This window comes from Agelaius phoeniceus, chromosome W (assembly GCF_051311805.1).
Source record: "Agelaius phoeniceus isolate bAgePho1 chromosome W, bAgePho1.hap1, whole genome shotgun sequence".
In the NCBI taxonomy this organism is placed as follows: Eukaryota; Metazoa; Chordata; class Aves; order Passeriformes; family Icteridae; genus Agelaius; species Agelaius phoeniceus.
Genome location: NC_135301.1, coordinates 1,371,070 through 1,392,115, shown reverse-complemented (window position 1 = coordinate 1,392,115; position 21,046 = coordinate 1,371,070). Strand labels below are relative to the sequence as shown.

At 44.1% G+C, this 21,046-nt stretch overlaps 1 protein-coding gene and 2 long non-coding RNA genes across 3 annotated transcripts; all 3 read left to right on the top strand.

The window, feature by feature from the left end:
• Positions 1 to 689: 689 nt before the first annotated feature.
• Positions 690 to 7,264, top strand: LOC143696640 (uncharacterized). The gene is made up of 3 exons (XR_013186032.1): positions 690 to 1,186; positions 6,252 to 6,320; positions 7,183 to 7,264. It is a non-coding gene; the product is annotated as an uncharacterized LOC143696640 (long non-coding RNA).
• Positions 7,265 to 7,339: 75 nt separating this feature from the next.
• On the top strand, positions 7,340 to 11,106 carry LOC143696595 (uncharacterized). The gene is made up of 2 exons (XR_013185993.1): positions 7,340 to 8,719; positions 10,560 to 11,106. It is a non-coding gene; the product is annotated as an uncharacterized LOC143696595 (long non-coding RNA).
• Positions 11,107 to 16,403: 5,297 nt separating this feature from the next.
• Positions 16,404 to 20,784, top strand: LOC129121092 (uncharacterized). Its single transcript, XM_077193139.1, has 5 exons — positions 16,404 to 16,427; positions 16,866 to 17,062; positions 18,640 to 19,304; positions 19,819 to 19,883; positions 20,503 to 20,784. Exons 1-3 carry the CDS (start codon positions 16,404 to 16,406, stop codon positions 19,235 to 19,237), a joined length of 819 nt encoding a protein of 272 aa, XP_077049254.1. The 3' UTR covers positions 19,238 to 19,304; positions 19,819 to 19,883; positions 20,503 to 20,784.
• Positions 20,785 to 21,046: the final 262 nt, after the last annotated feature.

The window sequence follows — 21,046 nt, the reverse complement described above, 5'->3', positions numbered from 1 at the left end:
GGTATTTATGCTATTTTTTCCAGTTAAATTGAGAGACGGAGTTTTCTTAGCCTGCTGCTCTGTGGAAGAGCACCTATTGACAAATGACACTCTTTTAATGCTTTCTGACAATAACAGTGCTTCCTGCCAATTTCTGCTGCCAATAATAATGACTGTCTGCTACAGCAAACAACTAATGAATGTCTCTGAATGACCTTTTAGCAACTACTGTCAACATTAACTACTCTGCAGCTTTTCCACCTTCCCTGGAAATTGCTGGGGTTGCATCCAGAGTGTGTCAAGGTAACTGACAGAAGGACAGCTGGATCTGTGTGAGTTTGGATGGCATTGCCGCTGGTCTAGTTCTGCATCTTGTGATGAACACTCGAGGTAACAGTGACAGATGATCTCTAGGGATGGGGAAAGGTGCTTGCCTGTGTGCAAGTTTGTCACCTAAGGGACATAAAAACCACACAAGAGTTGTTCTGACCTGCGCAAGGAGTAGGGAATGAGCTTTAGAAGCCACTCGATCCCATGAAGGTCACGTTGTTCAGGTTCCTTAGAAACAACCACAAGCAGGCAGCTTCCTAGAAAACAGAAGGAAAAAATAAGCTACAGGAAGTGAAGCTGGAATTGGGAAGCTAAAGTTCCTGGTGAATGACAGATTTCCTGTGGGATCAATTAGTCCTCAGTTAATTGTGTAAAGCAGTTGTGTGAAACATGGGTTCCTGTAAGAGAATTACTGCTTCTTGGTCATGGCAGTTTTTTGTCATCTGCGCAGTGTGACCCCTTCTGATTCCCAGGCAGCTCTATTTAGCTTCCAGCTCAAAATGCCAAATCAGTACAAATATTTGAGAGTAAGGAATAAGATCCCTTGGATTTGAAAGAACACCAACATCTCATCCTATTGCTTAGAGAGCTGCTCTCCTGAGGCCTATGTCAGAGGACCACTCTTTTAAAATCTCTGTATGTGTAACATGTATTTAAAAATAGGTGTGAAAAAGAGGTTGCATCAGGTAGCTTGGGCTGCTCTGAACATCGCTCTTGGAGGCTATTTTTCTTACAGAGCTGAGAAATTCTTGTGTTTTTTGGCAGAGAGAGGAAAACAGAGCTGGCCCGGTGGATGGAGAAGATGGGGATTAGAGTATCAGAATCAGAACTCATGGAACACCAGTTTGCCACCTTGCCACCAGCACCTCAGACTCAGGTTTGCATCCTGGCTTTTTATGGTCCAGCTTCACCAACTTTTTGCTCTGGATCGCACTTCCCATCCCCAGCACAGGGCCTCAGTAATTCACAAATATATCCTACATCTCACCTGTGACCCTCTGTAGGGAGCTGTGCAATATAACTGAATCCTTAGAGCACTGCTTGCTTCATGGAAGTTGTTGAAACACTTGTGCCCTTGTAACATGAGGTAGCTGTTGGGCACAGCAATCTCATTCCTAAACACTGAAATTTAACAGCATTTTAGTAATTAAAAGGCAGTATTTTTGGTGCTTAATTTTAGCCTGGTGTTGCTATGGAAAATAAAGAGCTGTGCCTTCCCTCCTGCCCTGGTTCCTGAAGAGAAAATTGAAAGCCGTTGCTATTATTTCTCTCTGCAATATAAAGCAAGAAAATTCCCAAATAAAATGGCTTTTAGTGTTGTGGTACACAAAAGAAGAAAGCACACTGTAAATTAATTATTCTCCCTAGACTACATTATTATGAGATTGAGATAAGCTTTGACCTTTGCTGCATCCATTTGCATAATGCAGCACACAGCACCACGCCATTGTGGATTTTTCATCATTGCCTTGTGCTGCTACTGATAGTGCAATGTGTTCACTTCAAATACTGCATTGTGTGAATTTTAATTGCAAACATACTCTTCATGTTACATGTTGGACTAAAGTAGCGCTGAGTACAATTTATCTCTTAATACCCGCTGGCTTCTGGTATCTAAAAGACAACCAGGACTGGAACTGGATATTGAGAGCACAGGATATTGATCATTAGAAGGCCATAGAAATATTATGCTTAACTGGGGAAATTCCTGCAGAATAAGATGTTGGCCCTAATTTTCACTGATTGCACTAAAGAAGCTCTTTTTTTTTTTTTTCTCCAAATCCAAAAGAGGAGCACAGTTATACTTTCAGGAATTAATCTCCTTGTTATGTACATGACTAACTTTGGAAGAGGTGGGTTAAATGATGAAGTTATTAATCAGCATGTGCAGACAAAATGAAAACAGTTAAGAAATATTCTTTATTAGTAGGATACCTTAGATACAGGTAGTAAAATGGTGTGCTGGGCTGGCTGCTTGGCAAATAACCAGAATGGACAGATGGTTTTTCATTATCTGTTATATGGAAATACTAGGTTTGTAACAGTGTGTTTTGTGTTGATGCTTATTCATCTGTGAGAGAGTCATTTTCAGGCTGCTTGTCCAGGAAACATTCTACATCTTCCTTTGCATCTGCAGAACAGCTGCTTTAGCTAGGATTGTCATTGTTCAATTTCTGCGAAGCTGCAGGCTGTCCTAATGTCTTCCCAAAGCCAAAGAAATGAGTATAAAATAGGGTTTTGGGGCTGGGATCCAGGGTTTACTGTCTATGAGCCTTCTTTGTTTTGCTGTGTAAAATCTTACTCCATGCTCACTCTATTCCTGCTAATATATGATGTCAACAATTAGCACAGAAAAAACAGTTTCTCTTGGTAACAGTTTACAAATGGTGGGGGATACGTTGAGTTTAGGTAGTCATGCAACCCGTGTGTTTGCTGAAAAGGAACATTGTAAGCAATAAGGCTTACAATGGTATAAAATCTTAATAGCAAATAGTTAGTTACTCAGGTGGTTACTCTGGAGAAGGTGGTATAAAATCTTAATAGCAAATAGTTGGTTACTCAGGTGGTTACTCTGGATTGGTGGCTGGGGATTTCACATCTACAGGACATAAAAATTAGAAGTTGTAAATTACAGTGTCTGTTTCAAAGCCTCAGCATTGAAGTTGCACTAGGTAAGGTGCAGCGTTCAGGTCTTTCAGGTAATCAATATTTAATTTCTCATGTGCCAATAATGCTGGTATTTTTGTCCAATTCTGCCACCCCTTGCTGTTGACTTGCACTCCTTGCAGTAGCTATTGGGAGCATAAACCCATGTCACAAGCTTGGAGAGAAGCTGTGGAACAGTCCCATGGTTGCCTCATGTTTATGGTGTTTCCAGGGGCTGGAGCAAACTCAGGATGAATCTCTCTGAAGCGCACACAGGTATCCCGTGTGTGGGGCAATACCACTCCTTATACAGTATTTTTCACTTTGCAACTTCATCCTGGTGTTAATTCTGTGAGAGATACTGAAGATGAAGAGGAGTATTTTTCACGTGATCGTGCAGTAATGTGAATGTGTTTTGTTCAAAACATCCCTCAATACGAGTGCATTCTATTTGCTAAAAATGAGAAAAATGCCTGCAGCATGATCATTTCACTTTATCCTGTTCTTTTGGATAATTTCAACACAAGGTTATCCTGATGTAAAATTTTCTCTAATGTGGTGATTTTTCAGACAAAGATTTTTAAGTCACAAGAACACCCTAGTACCATTTTTGAAATGGTAAATAAGTGTAGATGATGAAATAATCGAGGTCAGAGTCAAGGGTTTTTTCCCATTTTGGGAAGGTTTAACCTTATTCCACCTGCAGACTGTGTGTTTCAGTGGATGTTGCTCTTGAGAAGCAACGGTCACGATTCTGACCTGAGCTTTTCTATCTGTTGGATAAAATTATCTCCTTTGTCTTGGCTCAGCAAGGAATTTTGATGTTTCTGTGAACCTTTCTCTTGTGTTCAGAGTTTCATTATTTCCATCTCTCCGTTCCAATGAGCACGTCCTTCCACCTCTTAACTTGGTCAAGGCTCAGCTTGTAAGCATGTGGAATGAAACATTCAATCATGCACACCCTACATCTTAGCATAAAAAGACCTTTTTCCTATGAAATATTTTGAAAATTCTTGGGAATAATTTTCAAAATTTGAAATAGAAGAAAGAGCCAGTAACACAATATCATTTAATCATTTAATAGGTTTATGTATTAGGGTTTGACTCTTAGCCAGAGATATTTTTCTTGGCAGCCTGGCAGCTCCACTGTGGAACTGTGTGCAGGTCAATTCCCTTGAGAAGGATGGGTAAATTGGCTCCTGGGAGATGGGCACTGCCTGGCCCCGATGCTGCAGCGTGCTTGGGGTCAGGCTGGCTGGCTGACTGTCTAATAATAGTGTGTAATAACATAATACTCTTTTTAATTGCTGATAAATAAGATTTTTCAAGTTAACTCTGTTTCATCAGTGACCTGCCTGACTTTAGCCTGAGCTTTCCAGTTCCTGCTTTTCTTATTTTCTCTCCTGTCCTTCTGAGAGGAAGTGATGGTGGCTGGAAGTGTGCGGCCAGGGGGGCCGGGGTACCACAGCACCCCTGCACACTCAGCCTTGGAGATCTGGTCAGGAATCTGCTGCTGGGTCTCAGCCTTCCAGTGCAGAGCCTGGCCATGCTGCCATCACTGTGCTACACCAGGGAGTTCTCATCTGTTGGGTCCAACTCAAAAGCAGCCTTCATTTTCAAGAGGAATTCTTTGTGGGTGATGCTGTGAGGAATGTGGTGTTTACACTCACCCCATACTGGCAGTAGAGTAGAACAACTCCTGACTGATTTGGCAAGGAAGACCTCGTTTTTTCTTCACTAAACCTAAAATTCTTCACTAAAGCAAAATTCACAGGCTGGTGATAGCTGTCTCTACAGTGGAAAATATTTATTGACTTTATTGACAATTTAATAGACTTTGTCAAGCTTTGTTGTTTAGTTTCTATTGATCCTGAGACACATGGGGCTGCTTTTGCTTCCTAAGGGATTAAACTGGCAAGCACTTAGAATCAGATTTGGGGAAGGTGGGTGCAGAAAACTTTCTAATTCACTTCTGAAAAGCAGAGTAATAATTAATATTTCAGATAGAAATGATAGCATTTAACAAAATATGTGAAGTTTTTATTATGTGGGTTTTTTTTAAAAATCCTGGATAAATGAAATGAGGCTTTTGGAGATAGCATGAGCTGGATTTTCTATTGAGTTTGGTAACCTCTGATTCTGCTCTCCTTTCTCTTTCTGGTGCAACTTGTAGCAAACTTATTAGGTCAAAGTATAATTTTGTAAGAATTATTTTTCATTTTGAGCCTTTCCCACTTGATGTTGGGGAGGGAGGGGAATGGAGAAAAAATAGCTCCTTTCACAAATAGAATTGGAATTTCATACTGCTGATCTGAGCCTTTCTAAGATTTCACTGAACACTGGGTCTGGTTGAAACTGAGGGGACTACTCATGACTGAGGTATGAAAATTACATTTCATTCCCTGGATTAGGAGTTTTCTCTTGCCCACAAGAAAGTTAAGGGGAAAGAAAGAGAAATGGGTTTAAAATTTCCTGTGCTGTTTTCAGTTTGCTCACCTTTCTGGAGATACCTTAGCAACTGTAGGACATCTGAAAAACTTTGAACTGTGTCTTTATGTTTGAGGCTCTGTTGGACATGGCTTTTGTTACGATGTTCTTGTGTCAGTACTTTGAACTTAGCCAAGCAATGTTGGTATCAGCAGTGACTCTGATTAAACCTATGCCTTTCTAATTAATAATGCATTCTTCATGAAACAAAGAATATATTTCCCCGTGTTTTTATAACCTGATGAGTCTAAGACTGAATGAAGTCAATGCCAAGCAGCTCTAAAGCAAAACACTGGGTTTTAATGTGTTTCAATGTAGGTTATGAACAAGGAAATAGACATTTATTCTTAAATTTCAGCTACCTTTAATTACTTACTCTATGCATATTCCAATTCAGATTGATGAATGTTGAACCAAAAGCAGACCTAAAAGAATTAATTTAAATTCTCCTAATTCAGAGGCAAACTGTTTCTATAGCTTTGTTTTGAGGGGTTTTTTGGTAAGGAAATGGCAAGTATTTATTTATCCAGCTCCCTCCACGTTTCCCACCATCATTATTCCCAGGGATCCCTGCAGGGATAAGTGGTCTCTGACCCTCACCAGGGTGAGCTGCAGGAGCCTTGCAGCCGTGCCTGTGATTTCTCACAGTGGCAGAACAACTGCAACAGCACAGAGACATTTTGCTAAAAGCTCCTACTGTTCCCAACAGGTTATTATACAGGCAGAATAAAATGCTTTCTTAAGGACCAACCACATTTTTTGTCTGCCTGAAAGGTCACATTTCTTTCGTTTTTTTTTCTCTTGTTTAGGTGAGAGATAAACAAATGAAGATGAAACTCAGAAGAAATGTTGAAAATAGCAGCTGGCAGTACTTCTGCGTGAGTATCTCCATTTACACCTCACCTTGCTCTTAGAGACCTTTGAACTCTATTTAAAATGAATTTTGATAGGTGGTGGCTGCTGACTATCTGCATTTCTTCTTCCATTTGTTTTCTGTGCTTGTTTGGCACCACTGCTGAATGTCACCAATAAGGGAATTGATGAGGAAGAGATGAGGAACCAAAACCCATTCTTTTTTAATCCCTCTCTGTTATGCTGCCCATCCCAGGTTTTGTTGTTGTTTTTGGTTTTGGTTGTTTTTTCAACTTCATTCTGCACCCCGTTCTTACTTTTCTTCCTGTGTCCTCTCTGCTGCCCCTCCCTCTTTCTGCCTCTCTCCTGTGACTGCGGGGCTGGGGAGGAACTTCTGGGGGCTGCCCCCCATTCTTGCAGCAGAGTCCCTTTTGGGAGAGATGTACTCGTGGAAAGGGCTTGAATAAAGCACCACTCTGCTGTCCAGGGCAGTTTGATTCCTTCTGTGCCTTCTTTGGGGGTGAGGAAGTAAGGCTGAGCGAGAGGGGCTGGAGACTTGGGGCCTCTGATTTCATCTGGGGCACTGCAATGTCCCTAGGAGGGAGAGCCAGGCTGTAGCCATGACATTTTCTGACAAATCCTCTCCTTAGCATTTTTTCTCCTGAGAGGCCTCAGGAACAAAATGTAAACAATGATTATCTGCTGCTGTGGAATGCTGCAACAGGTGCATCTGTGATTGGTCTCATGTGGTTGTTTCTTATTAATGGCCAATCACATCCAGCTGGCTCGGACTCTCTGTCCGAGATACAAGCCTTTGTGAAATCATTCTTTCTTTTTCTATTCTTAGCCAGCCTTCTGATGAAATCCTTTCTTCTATTCTTTTAATAGAATATAGATCATAAAATAATAAATCGAGCCTTCTGAAACATGGAGTCAACTCCTCGTCTCTTCCCTCATCCTAAGACTCCTGTGAACACAGTCACACCAGGCTGATGGAGGAGCAGGTGAGTGGGGAATGAGGGGGGGTCATGCTGGGTTACCCTGCCCCAGAGGGACCAAAAGCTGCCAGAAAATTCACACGGAGGGGTGGGTGTAGAACACCAAAACCTGTCAAGTTTTTCGTTTTTATAGGTATGGGCAAAGAATTGGAATTTATCTCTAAAACCATTTGGAAAGAATAATTTGGAAATAATCTATCCATTCTATTGTGTACAGGAATGCAGGAAACTCTGACTAGAGATGCGTAGTCGTTTTGAAACCAATGTTATAACGTTTTTACCTGGGAATGAACCAACCAAGTGCCCTTAAACCGCAGGAACAGCTGCTGGGGCTGAAGGGAATCACTCCAAAATCAATCCCCGGCAGCTTCGGTCTCCGTTCCCTGCCTGCCCCAAGGCGCGTCCAGCCCGGCCCGGGCAGGGGGGCGGTGCTGCCACCTTGTGGGCACAGAGCGGTGCTGTGCACAGAGGGGAGCGGTGAAGCACAGTGAGGAGTGCAGAGGAGCGCGACCGGGCTTGAGCGGCCGCCGTGCGGGGCGGTGGCTGGGAAGAACGAGAGCGGCGGGGCCGGTTTCGGCGGGCGGCGGAGGCGCGGAGGGGACAGAGCTCCCGTTTCAAGACGGCGAAGCGCCCGCGTACCAGGATCCTGCGTGAGCCGGGTCGGGCTCCAGCCGCACTCAAGATGGCGGCCGCGGCAGGACTCCGGCAGAGGCGTCGCCGCCGCTCCCTACCGCGGTTCGCGGGGCTCCGGTGCCGCTGACCCCGCCAACCGTTTTCTCCCGCCGGGAAAAGCAGCAGAAAATGGCGCTGAGAGCGCGGGATCGGCGTCGGGACCGGGTTGAGGCAGCCAACAAGAGAAACGCCTGTGTGAGGAGCGGGGGATGCTTAAGGGTACCACAACAAAGATGGCGGCTCAGCCGGGAGTGGCTTCTGCCAGTACCAAAGATTGCGGAGAGGAAATCCAGGAGAAACGGCTGCTGGCATCCTGGGCTTGCCAGGCAGGTTTTGTACTTGATTGCAAGGCAGTTTTCCTGCCTCTGCAAGGGGTGAAAACTGGAAAGGGGGGACAAAAAAGGGTCACTTTTTACGCCACACCCAAGATGGCGGCTGAGGGCGGCACTCACTTGCCCTTCCAATGATGGCGGCAGTGTGCTCATGCGCCTTGGGTAAGGGGAAGAGAGGGCGGTACAGGAAATACCCCGCTCCGTCTGATGGGAAGAGTGCTTTCTCCTGGGTCTAGGCGGCATTGAGGTCGCAACGAGTTCCAAATTATCCTTGTGCCTCTCCTGTTGTGACTAAATCGGTGTTCCCTGAGTGTCTGCAGCTCCCTGCGTGTGGAGGGAAGAAGCCTGTGCTGGAGAATGGGAGGAAGGTCCCTGCTGGTTGCTGTGTCCTCGGTGGGCACAGAACTCTGGCCAGATGGCTTGGTGAGTATTGAAAATGTGAAAAATGCGTATTTTGTGAGTGGCTTTTCGCAAATATTAAAATGAATATGATATGCGTTGTGTTAGAAAGTAATGCTGTATTAATTCTCTTCAATAGCGTGTTAAATATAGTTTTAGGTTATAACAAAATGTTAAAATAGAAACTCTGTTGTGTAGGAGACTTTTTTTAAAGAAAGGACTCGCAGCGAGATAGCAGCTACAGGACACCTAAATCTTTCAGAGAAAAAGAATTTATTGCTCTCTTATTAGAAGAAACTAACTTCTTCCTGCCTCGAAGGCGCCGTTAGGATTCAGAGGAAGAAGTTGATGATGTTGACAGAATCCTGTGTCTGCATGGAATTTATTCCTCATGTATGAGATGTATGAATATGCAACAGGCTGTTGTTTTTAAGGGTTAATCCTTTGTTAATGGGGGTCCTTTTTCGGGCTTATGCTGCCCAGAAAAAGGTACCCGGACTGTCTGTAACTCTTTGTCTCTATTGTCTCATATTGTCCTAATTTAATTTGTCCAAATTATTAGTACTCTGATTGTATTACTGTTTTTATAAGCATGTAATTACTGGTAGACTTTTAAAATTTTAAAAACAAGTGATTGGCGTTTTTCATAGGATCACTCCTGCTTCCTTTTCACTGAATTGTTGTAATGAGTCGTCAGCTTTTAGCCAGCCTCAGTTCCGTTTCTTTTTCATGAATCTTTTTGGTTGTTTCGATCCTGAACTTGCCAAACCCTTAATTTGCTAAATTAACCCTGAGAAGGTTCCACAAGCCAATGCTGAGGGGATTGGGGATTGGATAGTTAGGATCTTATGGCCTTTCAAGGGTTGGGTTCACCCCCTGATTTTGGTGCCAAGGGAAACTCCAAGTTAACACAGATCAAAATAGGAAACAGTTCCCTCATCAAAGTCAGCTTTCCAAACCTCTGTTCAGGATCCAAAAGAAATGGGAATGCCCTTGGCAAAAAAGGGCATTTTGAGACAAAGCAAGCTTAAAATGCCTGTAAGCAGGAAATCCAGGAGGAATGGCTGCTGGCATTCTGGGCTTGCCAGGCAGGTTTTGTCCTTGATTGCAAGGCAGTTTTCCTACCTCTGCATGGGGTGGCACCTGCATCCCACTGGAAAGGGGAGAGAAATAATTCCCCTCCTTCCCTGGCCCAGCCCTGGAATGGGAGCAGCTTGCCCTTATCCTGGAGTTCTCCTGCTCCTGCCCAGCATCCCTCTAGTACCCTCATGTGCTTCCCAAGCTCTCAGCACTGATGGATCTAAACAAGGAGAACAATCCCTGTTCCTTCTCTTCTCCATCCTTGATGTTCCTGGGCCCTGCATCTCCCTGGTTATTCCCTGTCTGACTCCTCATCTCCATCCCACCTTCTCCCTGGTCACATCTGAGCCTGAGATGTGTTCAGCAGCAAATCCATTCCTTTAAAGGAAGCCCAGTGCAAAGAGCATCCAGCTGCAGGTAAGTCTTCCTGCATTTCATTTTTCTCTGGCCAGTTTTGGAGGGTTTCCCTCTGTGCTTTCCTGTGACCCAGATGTGTCCCTTCCTTTGTCCAGATCCAGTGCCAAAAGATTGAACAACTGCTGAGTGGGGTCTGGGGTGAGAATGGTTCTGCTAAAATGAGGGAAAGAATGCTAGAAGAAAAATGAGCTTCCTTTGAATGTCTGGAATAAAAGCACTGGGAAAGGGCACTTTTTAGTTCAATTTGGTGCCACCTCCCCTTTTTTTATGGCTCATACTCCATGGTGAGCAATCTAAGCCAAAAGATGAAATGCAGGAGGCTTTGATTCTGCAGTGAGCTTAACTTCCCTTTTCTCCTCTCTTTCAGGACAAGGAGAACCACTGAAGTTGTCCTGGCCTTGCCAAGGTGTTTGAGCTGCCAAACCCAAACTGGTCCTGATGATGGAGGACTTAAGAAATTACTCAATCCAGCTAAATGCTTTAAAAAGGGAGATGGTTTGGTTATAGAAATATTTCTGCCTGAGACTGGGAAGAGATTGGGAAAAGTTAAACCCCCCAATTCTGCATAACAGCACAAGGATTTTTTAATTCTTTGCCTTTTTTTCCCTTCCTTTGAATGGGTTTGTTTGTTTCCCCTTGGAGACTGCACACATAATAGGCAGATTTTTCAATTAAGCCATTTTTTCCCACTTTTAGTCTTCAATGGAGCCCAGGTGCCAATTGTTTGCTGCTTGGTTTCTGCCTTCCCTTTCCTGCCTACAGCTTAAGCCCTTTCTCTCCTTCCTGCTTTTTGGCCATCACTGGTCATGCAGATGATGCTGATGCAGATGGCTGATAAATAATTATCAAACAGCTTGGCAATGGTCTGTATCAGCTATCAGTGACATTAAAAAATGCAGTATATGGACCATCAAGCAATGAATTTAGCAACAGTTGGATAGTAACTAATCATCTTTCCTTTGAAGCCCTCTTCATAGCATATTTCCTTATAAAGGGAAAGCATTTGGTTTTTATTTTATAAAATACTACAAATCACCAGCAGCCAGCTTAAGCGAGCATGGCAGACTGACAAAGACATGGTAATGTTTTTTCTTTTAAATCCCTCACAAGCCCATCCCCTACTGGGGAGGCAGCTCAGCGAGTTTCAGCCCACAGCTGCCATCCTGTGCTCATGGAGAGCAACCTCTCCAGCTGTCCCAGCCTCAGGAAAGCACAGAAGAGGGCTTTACACAGATCAGGGATTAAGCTAGACCCAGGTTGGGCTCAGCTCAGTCACCATGGCGCTGTCAGAGGCCTTAAACCCTTTTTCTATCGGATTGATTGATGGTGGTTGTGGTGCAGCCACTGTGTTGCTGTCAATGTGCTCCCCTGCAGCCTAGCCTGACATGGTGAGCAGGGGCTTGGGGTTCTGTCCCATGTGTTAAACATCAAACCAGAAGATAAAACAACAGCTAAAAGCCCTGCCCTGCCATGTGCCTCACTCTGCACCACTGCTATGAGAGGAGGGTGAAAGACCCAGTCAGTTTTAGCTCTGTAAAGCAGCTGCAGAGCAGTGATGAGTGCCTGAATCACATCCCCTGCATCCATCAGGGGAGTGAGGGCAGGGAAAAGGGCAGAGAAAGGGAAATAAAAAACCAACAGAGCCACCAAGACTGGAGGATGTGAGGATGAATCCAAAACTATGCTCTCCAAGAACTGAAAGAACACATTTCTTAAAACAAGACATCCAAACTGGAATGAGGGACTTGCACTCTTTCCAGATCTTCCCAGCACCATAACCCATTTAAAAAAAAAAAAAGCCATCTGTGGAAATGGGATGCTCCTTTAAGCCTGGCAGAGACTTTCTCCAGCACCGCAAACCACCCTTCCTGTTGCTCTTCCTTTACCACTCAGGGCTGAGCCATGGAGACATGCTTCTTTAGTGTGTGTGTGTATTTCAGGTTTTTTTTAAACCAAGAAAAAAAATCAATATCATATTTTAAAAAGAACCCCCAAAACTTTGGGGAACCTGGGCATAAATGTCAAACAAAACACAAAGAAAGACTGAGGTACTAATGGATCTTAGAGCAGCAGTGGTGGGGTGGGAGGGAAGAAATCTAGCAGACAAATTTAACACCATTGAGGAGGGTTTATGTTTTCATTGCAAGCAGCATTTAGAAGTGATTTATCATATCCCAGCACCCTCCTTCCCTGTCCAAGTGATAGGCAGAACCAGCAGAGCAGCTCTGAACACACTGTTCACTACCAGGCACCACCAACAAATCCAGAACAGCTCCACCCTTGGCCAACCCTGTCCCCTTGGGCCTTCTGAGAAGCTGGGATTTAGGAAAAGGCCTTGCAGGGGAACAGTGTTTCAAATGTCAAAGGCTTTAAAAATCTACAAGGCTATGAAAGAACATTTCAGTTTTTTTTTCAGCTAATTCTTTAGGAATTTACTTGGAATAAGCTTCTTCCCCAAGAGGGATTTCAATTCTACACATGGACAAAGAGGAGAAAACATGAATGCAGTGTTGAGACAGCTGCGTGCTGAGAGCAGTGGTTTTAAGGTAAGGCCCTTGTATATCCGGGAGGGTGAAACCTCTGTGTTCAACCCTCTGGGATCATCACCTGGGCTTCCTGTGCTTCTCAAGCTCTCAAAGTAAAATTGACCTAGCAAACTCATCTTTGTCTCAAACCTAATCCCTGCATCATCCTTCAGGTGTGTTTCCTCACAATGAAATTGGAGTAGAAAATGCTTTAGGAGATGCTTTGCAGCCCCTTCTTCCCCAAAGGCCCAATCTGCTTTAATTTTTAGGAATGCTCTTCAAGCACAAGGTTTGGATGCGGCCAGTGAGACTCACATTTCAGAAGGACCATCAATGGTCTGATAAAGACACAGCACTTTGAAGCAGGCTGCTGGGACTGAGGAGGATATTTGAAAGCTGTTGACATGCAGTTCTAGCAGAAGTGCAAAATGAAATGTAATGTAGTAGAAGTGGAAAATGAAATGCTGTTAGACAAGGCTGCTGCCCAAATTGGCTCTGCCTGGATCCACCTGGCCTGCAGCACAGCCTTCTCCCTTTCTCCTCACTGCCTTCTGCTCAGCACCGACCCAAACCTGGGCTATTTCAATTCCTGTCAGACACAGAGCAGCTGATGGGCAGCAAATGCAGCCTTCCCAAAGTGGCTGCCCATGGCCCGGCCTGCAGGGCAGAGCTCAGGGAGGAGGTGGCAGCTTCCTCGGTGGCTTTTCATGTCCTCTCTCTGCCATGCAGACACTGGCATGCATGGCACGGCTCTGTTTTGGCAGCCGGTCCCTTGGCAGGGCTGGGTGAGCGCAGGGTGAGTACAGGGTGAGCTCTCTGCTCCTTGCTGTGACACCTGGGCTGGCAGGGATGACACAGTGACCTCGGCCGGCCCATGCTGCCTGTGCCATCACCTGGCACTGACGTGTTTGATGAAAATCCTTTTGCTGGGATTTTTCTCCTGAGAAGCCTCAGAACAGAAATGGAACCAATAACGATCTGCTGGCTGTGGAGTGTGGGCTGGAGATGGTTTAGCAACAGGGGCATCTTGGATTGGTCTCCTGTGCAGTGTTTCTACTTAATGACCAATCATGGTCCAGCTGTGTCGGGGCTGTGAGCAGTCCCAGGTTTTTATTATTCATTCCTTTCCAGCTTTCTGATGTCTCCTTGCTCTTTTAGTATAGTTCTACTATCTCATTTTCTTTTAATATAATAGAGATCATAAAATAATATTTCAGCCTTCTGAAAGGTGGAGTCAAGATTCTCGTCTCTTCCCTCGTCCTGGGGACCCTCAAACACCGCCACAATCAGCGGCCGAGCGGGTTTGTGTGAGCCTCTCAGTAACCCTCGGCCGGTCCCGAGTCGGCAGACACCGGGGGGCAGCCTTGACACGGCCGAGAGCAGGGAGACACTGTCTGTGCCCCGAGGGTGCTGAGGGCACCTGGGCTGGGGGGAGACACTCTCTGTGTGTGCCCCGAGGGTACTGAGGGCACCTGGGCTGGGGGGAGACACTCTCTGTGTGTGCCCCGAGGGTGCTGAGGGCACCTGGGCTGGGGGCAGACACTCTCTGTGCCCCGAGGGTGCTGAGGGCACCTGGCCTGGGGGGAGACACTCTCTGTGTGTGCCCCGAGGGTACTGAGGGCACCTGGGCTGGGGGGAGACACTCTCTGTGTGTGCCCCGAGGGAACTGAGGGCACCTGGGCTGGGGGGAGACACTCTCTGTGCCCTGAGGGTGCTGAGGGTACCTGGGCTGGGCCCCTGTGTAGCACAAGAGACACCAGAGACAGCGGTAGAAGATAAAGGGCTGACTCTTAGCAGGGGTTAATCCAAGGTTTTATTACGAGTCCCAAAGGAGCTCCTGCACCTCAGGGGCCTCCTGCCACGAGCCCCAGGGAGATGTGCCAAGGTTACATTTAAAGGGAGGTGGAAACCCAAAGTAGATAACATTTTACCAACCATTAAGTGACCCTAAGGGATGGATGCTGGGGCATAGACATACAGGACAGCGTATGGGGCAAGGCTCGGGGGGCTGACCCCTGGCCTCTGGCTGATCACTGGACGACTTGGACCGAAACTTCTGCATGGAGGGGATGGGAGGCTGAGTGATTGACAGAGAGCCAGGGTCGGGGTTTGGGGATGATCTCATCCCGGGAGAGGGATAACACAGGGAGAAGGAGGGGGGTACAGTTTGGGATAAACCATTTGGGAAAAATATGGGGATACAAAACAAAATGACTTCAAAGTATTATAAAGTATAAAAATGCACTACAGCAGGTTTGGGCAGCACCAAATAAAATTTAATAAAATGCTTTAAAAATAGAAAAATTTAAAATAAAAATTAAATAAAATTTAAAAAAAACAAAATTAATTTACAGTTTTTACTTTGTTTTTAATTTATTTTAAAGGGCTGTAAGAGTTCCATAAAAGGTAGTGCTGTATTGCAAGACCCTCAAACACCACCACAATCACCAGCTTGAGTTGGTCTGGGCAGCACTAAATTAAAAAAAAATAAAAACCTTTAAAAATAGAAAAATTAAAAATAAAAAATAAAATTAAAAAATTAAATAAAACTTTAAAAATAGAAAAATTAAAAATAAAAATTTAATAAAAAATAAAATAAAAAAATAAAAGCTTTAAAAATAGAAAAATTGAAAATAAAAATTAAAAATAAAATTAGAAAAATAAAATAAGCTTTAAAAATAGAAAAATAAAAAATAATAAAAAATAAAAGCTCTAAAAATAAAAAAATTAAAAATAAAAAATAAAAATAAAAAAATGCTTTAAAAATAGAAAAAACTTAAATAAAAAATAAAATTAAAAAAATAAAAAGCTTTAGAAATAGAAAAATTAAAAATAGAAATTAAATAAAAAATAAAATTAAAAAATAAAAAGCTTTAGAAATAGAAAAATTAAAAATAAGAAGTAAATAAAAAATAAAATTTAAAAAATAAAATAAAAATGCTTTAAAAATAAAAATTAAAATTAAATAAAATTTTAAAAACAAAATTTATTTAAAATAAATGAAAAACAAAATGAAACCTGTAAAGTGCTGTAAGAGTTCCATAAAAGGTAGTGCCGTAATGCAAGACCCTCAAACACTACCACAATCACCAGCTTGAGTTGGTCTGGGAAGCACTAAATTAAAAAAAAAAACCTACAAAAATAGAAAAATTAAAAATAAAAATTTAATAAAAAATAAAATATAAACTAAATGCTTTATAAATAGAAAAATTAAAAATAAAAAGTAAATAAAAAATAAAATTAGAAAAATAAAATAAAAGCTTTAAAAATAGAAAAATAAAAAATAAAATTAAAAAATAAAATTAAAGCTCTAAAAATAGAAAAATTAAAAATAAAAATTAAACTAAAAATAAATAAATGCTTTAAAAATAGAAAAATTAAAAATTAAATAAAAATAAAATTTAAAAAATTAAATAAAAAGCTTAGAAACAGAAAAATTAAAAATAATAAGTAAATAACTAGAATTAGAAAAATAAAAGCTTTAAAAATAGAAAAATAGAAAAATAATAAGTAAATAAAATTTTAAAACTAAAATAAAAAGCTTTAAAATTAGAAAAATTTAAAATAAACATTAAGTAAAAAATAAAATTTAACAAATAAAATAAATTAAAAATAAATGAAAAACAAAATAAAAACCGTAAAGTGCTGTAAAGTACCATAAAAGTTCCATAAAGGGTAATGCCGTAATGCACGACTGTCGTAAAACTGCCGTAAAGCGCGACTGTCGCAAAAGGCGCCGTAAATCGCGACTGTCGCAAACGGCGCCGTAAAGCGCGACTGTCGCAAACGGCGCCGTAAAGCGCGACTGTCGCAAAAGCTGTCGCAAAACGTACCGTAAAGCACGACTGTCGTAAAAGGTGTCGTAAAGCGCGACTGTCGCAAAAGGCGCCGTAAATCGCGACTGTCGCAAAACGTGCCGTAAAGCGCGACTGTCGCAAAAGGCGCCGTAAAGCGCGACTGTCGCAAAAGGCGCCGTAAAGCGCGACTGTCGCAAAAGGTGCCGTAAATCGCGACTGTCGCAAACGGCGCCGTAAAGCGCGACTGTCGCAAAAGCCGCCGTAAAGCGCGACTGTCGCAAAAGGTGCCGTAAAGCGCGAATGCCGTAAAACTGCCGTAAGGCGCGACTGCCATAAAATTGTGCCGTACAGGCTGGCGGCGCCCTGGCCGACACGGGGTGCCGTACAAGATGGCAGCGCCGTGGCCGTCGCAGAATGCCGTACAAGATGGCGACGGCCGCCCGAGTGGGCGTGTCCGGGGCGGGGCGCCGTGTCGACTTGCTGACGTCATTCGGCGGCACTCTGCCTGCAGTTCGCCGATGTAGACGGCAGGGGGCGCTGTCCCTGCAGTTCGCCGGTGCAGACGGCAGGGGGCGCTGTGCCTGCAGTGCGCCAAATCCGACAGCAGGGGGCGCTGTGTCTGCAGTGCGCCCATGCAGACGGCAGGGGGCGCTGTGCCTGTAGTGAGCCAAAGCAGACGGCAGGGGGTGCTGTATAAATAGAGTATAAAGTATAAACTATATAGAAGAAGAAATAAAAGCTCTATGTCACCTGCAGCTGTAGAAAATTTCAGGCTCCCATGGAGGAAATAGTTTTCCTAAAATCATTACCCTTTGGGGGTTTTTTGCACTCCCCGGTAGCCTGAACGTTTCTACTGCTGCTTTTTCATTTTAAAACTAGAATGGAAAGCCAAGATTAGAAATTCAGGGAAAGAAAGAGAGAAAGAATTAAAGAGAGAAAGAAAGAAAGAAAGAAAGAAAGAAAGAAAGAAAGAAAGAAAGAAAGAAAGAAAGAAAGAAAGAAAGAAAGAAAGAAAGAAAGAAAGAAAGAAAGAAAGAAAGAAAGAAAGAAAGAAAGAAAGAAAGAAAGAAAGAAAGAGAAAGAAAGAGAGAGAAAGAAAGAAAGAGAGACAGAAAGAAAGAGAGAAAGGGAGACAGAAAGACAGTGAGAGAAAGAAAGAAAGAGAGAGAAAGAAATAAAGAGAGACAGAAAGAGAGTGAGAGAAAGAAAGAAAGAGAGAGAGAAAGAAATAGAGAGAGAGAGAAAGAGCGAGAGAAAGAAAGAGAGAGAGAGAGAGAGCGAGAGAAAGAAAGAGAGACAAAAAGAGAGCGAGAGAAAGAGCGAGAGAGAGAAAGAAAGAGAGAGAGAGAAAGAAATAGAGAGACAGAAAGAGTGAGACTAAGAAAGAAAGAGAGGGAGAGAGAAAGAAAGAGAGAGACAGAGAGAGAGCAAGAGAAAGAAAGAAAGAGAGAAAGAAAGAGAGAGACAGAAAGAGAGCGAGAGAAAGAAAGAAAGAGAGAGAAATAGAGACAGAAAGAGAGTGAGACTAAGAAAGAAAGAGAGAAAGAAAGAGAGAGACAGAGAGAGAGCGAGAGAAAGAAAGAAAGAGAGAAAGAAAGAGAGAGACAGAGAGAGAGCGAGAGAAAGAAAGAAAGAGAGAAAGAAAGAGAGAGACAGAAAGAGAGCGAGAGAAAGAAAGAAAGAGAGAGAGAAATAAAGAGAGACAGAAAGAGACAGAAAGAGAGCGAGAGAAAGAGAGAGAGACAGAAAGAGAGAGAGAGAGAAAGAAAGAGAGAGAGACAGAAAGAGAGAAAGAGAGAGCAAAAGAAAAGGGAAAAGGAAAGGAAGAAAAAAAAAAAGAAGGAAGAGAAAGGAAGAAAAAAAATGAAAAAGGAAAAGGGTGAGAGTGAAAAAGAAAGAGCCAAAGTGGAAAAGGGGGTGAAAAACAGAGTGAAAAAAAGAAAAAAGAGTTGGAGTGGAAAAGAAAGGACATTCGGGAGGGGCGGTGCTGCCTAAGGTGCTTCCGCGCCCAGGAGCGAAGGAGCCGTTTGATCCCCTGGCGGGAGCGCAGCTCCCGGTGGCGGAGAACGGAGCGGTGGCTGTCAGTCCGAGACTCCAACTCCCGGCAGGCCCTGCGGCCGTAAAGCGCGGCGTCTGACGCAACGGCCGACGCGCCATATGAATGGCTGGCGGGCCGAGGCGGCCGCGCGCCGGGGGAGCGGGCAGCTCCCGGCGCCTGTGCCACGCGGGACGGAGCCGCGGCAGCGACGCTGGAGGGGCGAAGCCTCCGTCCGGCCGCCCGCACGGAGCCGAGCGGCGCGGAAGGGGCGTCCGCCCGGTGCCTCGGCCTCGCTCAGCGGTCCCGGTGGCGGGGGCTGAGCTCGGGCGGGGCGCGCTGCCGCCCGCCGATGGCGGAGCGCCAGGCGGTGCTTTGCTGCCGCGGGCCGGGAGCTGCAGGAGCCGCCCCGGGCGAGCGGCGCCGGGCGCTGCCGCGGTCACTGTGCGGCGGCTGCCCTCGGGCTGGCGGAGGCGCGGGAGCCGCCGAGCTGCAGCCGTCTCCCTCGGGCCGCTGCCGCTGCTGCGGGCGGGGGCGGACGAGCGGCTGCGGAGGCGGCTCCGCGGCGGGCTCAGCCTTGCGAGCAGAGAGCGCTCGACATCGCTGGCATGACACGGCTGCTGAGTGCCTCAGTGCTCGTGGCTCTTCCTTCCACGCAAACGGATGGAGCGGCATCGCTGAGCAGTAAAACACAGCGATGGCCCGGAGAATGGCGAGCGCAAGGAGCGCCGGGCAGGATCCTTCTGATGGCACAGGTGCGATCGGCAAACTCAGCCCCTTGTGCCCCTGCCCTCCCGACCCCCAGGGGAAATGCTCTCCAGCCTCGAGCTGCTGAGAGACAAAACGTGTGATTTGACACTAGGGTCCGGAAAAGGTTTCCGTTTAGATTAGCAAATGCCTCCATTGTTCTCGGTTACATCCTAGGATCGGTTTTAGGCAGTGACTTTCTACCGCTTGTCGGATTTTCTTGTGCAATGGTAAGAAAATAGGCAGGTCTGATACTGGTTTCGCTTTTTTTCTACTTCACGTTCCATGAGCTGCTTTTATCCAAGCAATTGTTTTAAAGTTCTACTGTAGGCGTTTATGGTTCACTTTTTTTTCTTTGCAGCACCCGTGACTTTTTTTTTTCCTCTAAATCGGCAGTGAATATAGCTGAGTAAAATTACCTTGGTTTTCTTCCTTCTTAACTGTTGTTATTGATAATCTTATTTGAATAGGCAGAACAAGTGGGTATGTCCTGTAACATAGCCTAGCTTTTCTTGTTTACAGGGTACTCAGAAAATATTTTTCCCTTCGAGTCCCACTGAAACATTCTCCGTGCAATCTCCGTTAAGGTCTGTGTTTAGAAATAAGCCACCATCAGCTGAGATATTTGCCTGTGTACCTTTTCCTGTCATTCAGAGCTTGCGTTCTGTGGTTTTTATGATAAACCTATCACACATGTAAAAATGATTTTGCAAGTCTTAATCGTTGAAGGCAGCAAGAAGTGGTTTTAAAGCCTGTTCTTGAGCAGTCAAAGGGAAAAAGTGTGAATTTGCTGCTGAACTTGTCCTTTTTCATTTGACTTGCCTTGAATTATTTAGGAAGAGGGAGAACTAGAAAAAGAGAGAAATAGAATTGGTTCTTGAGCCCTCCTAAAATGCTCCCCGTGATTCTGTGTGGAGCCTAAGTGAAGGGTGATGGAACAGAGCCCTGTGCTTTAGAAGGAAATCAATTTCAACCTGATCTCCACCCTGAGTCTCCCTAATTTCTGTTTTTAAAATGCAAACTAAGTTTAGGAAGTGTTGGGAGTTAGTATTTTGGGGAAGAAATGGCAGTTGCACAAACCGTTCCATTTCCCAGAGGCTCTGGGAAGGATTCATTTTGTAAGCGCTGTAACTGCCATCGGTTGGGGGTTCGGGGTTGGAATGTGCACTTGCCCTCCTATAAAGCACTCGTTCATTTGCATTTCAGTGCCAGGAGTCTGGAGAAACTGGAGAAGAGCCCAAGAGACATTTTTCATCCTGAGATACAAAAGGTAGGAAGTGACTTTTCTTTGTTTGGTTCTTTTTCTTTATGATTTTCTGGAAATAGAAGTAATTAAGTATAGATACCAATGGTTTGTTTCTTCCAGTAGCTAATAATAAGAATAATAATAATCTAATACTACTTAAACTGTCTCTTTATCCATTGAGCTGGCCATTTCAAATCCAAACTTCTAAACACCAATAAAACCATCATCCTTGTAGAATCTTTAATAGGAGGGGGCTAAAGATGCTGTTTTTGTTGACAGGATGTATTGGTTCTTGAAGGGCAAGAGGTGAGTACAAGCCTGACTACTTCTTGCTCACAGACCCGTCCGGTGAATACGGCTTTGTATTTGGATGGGCTTTTGATGACTTCTAAATCAATTGCTCGTTACAGTAAAAATAAGTCCTGTTTTTTTGAACCTGACAGCAAAAATAACTTGAAGCACCAACTTAATAATAATTGATCACCAATTTAAGTTAATGATTTT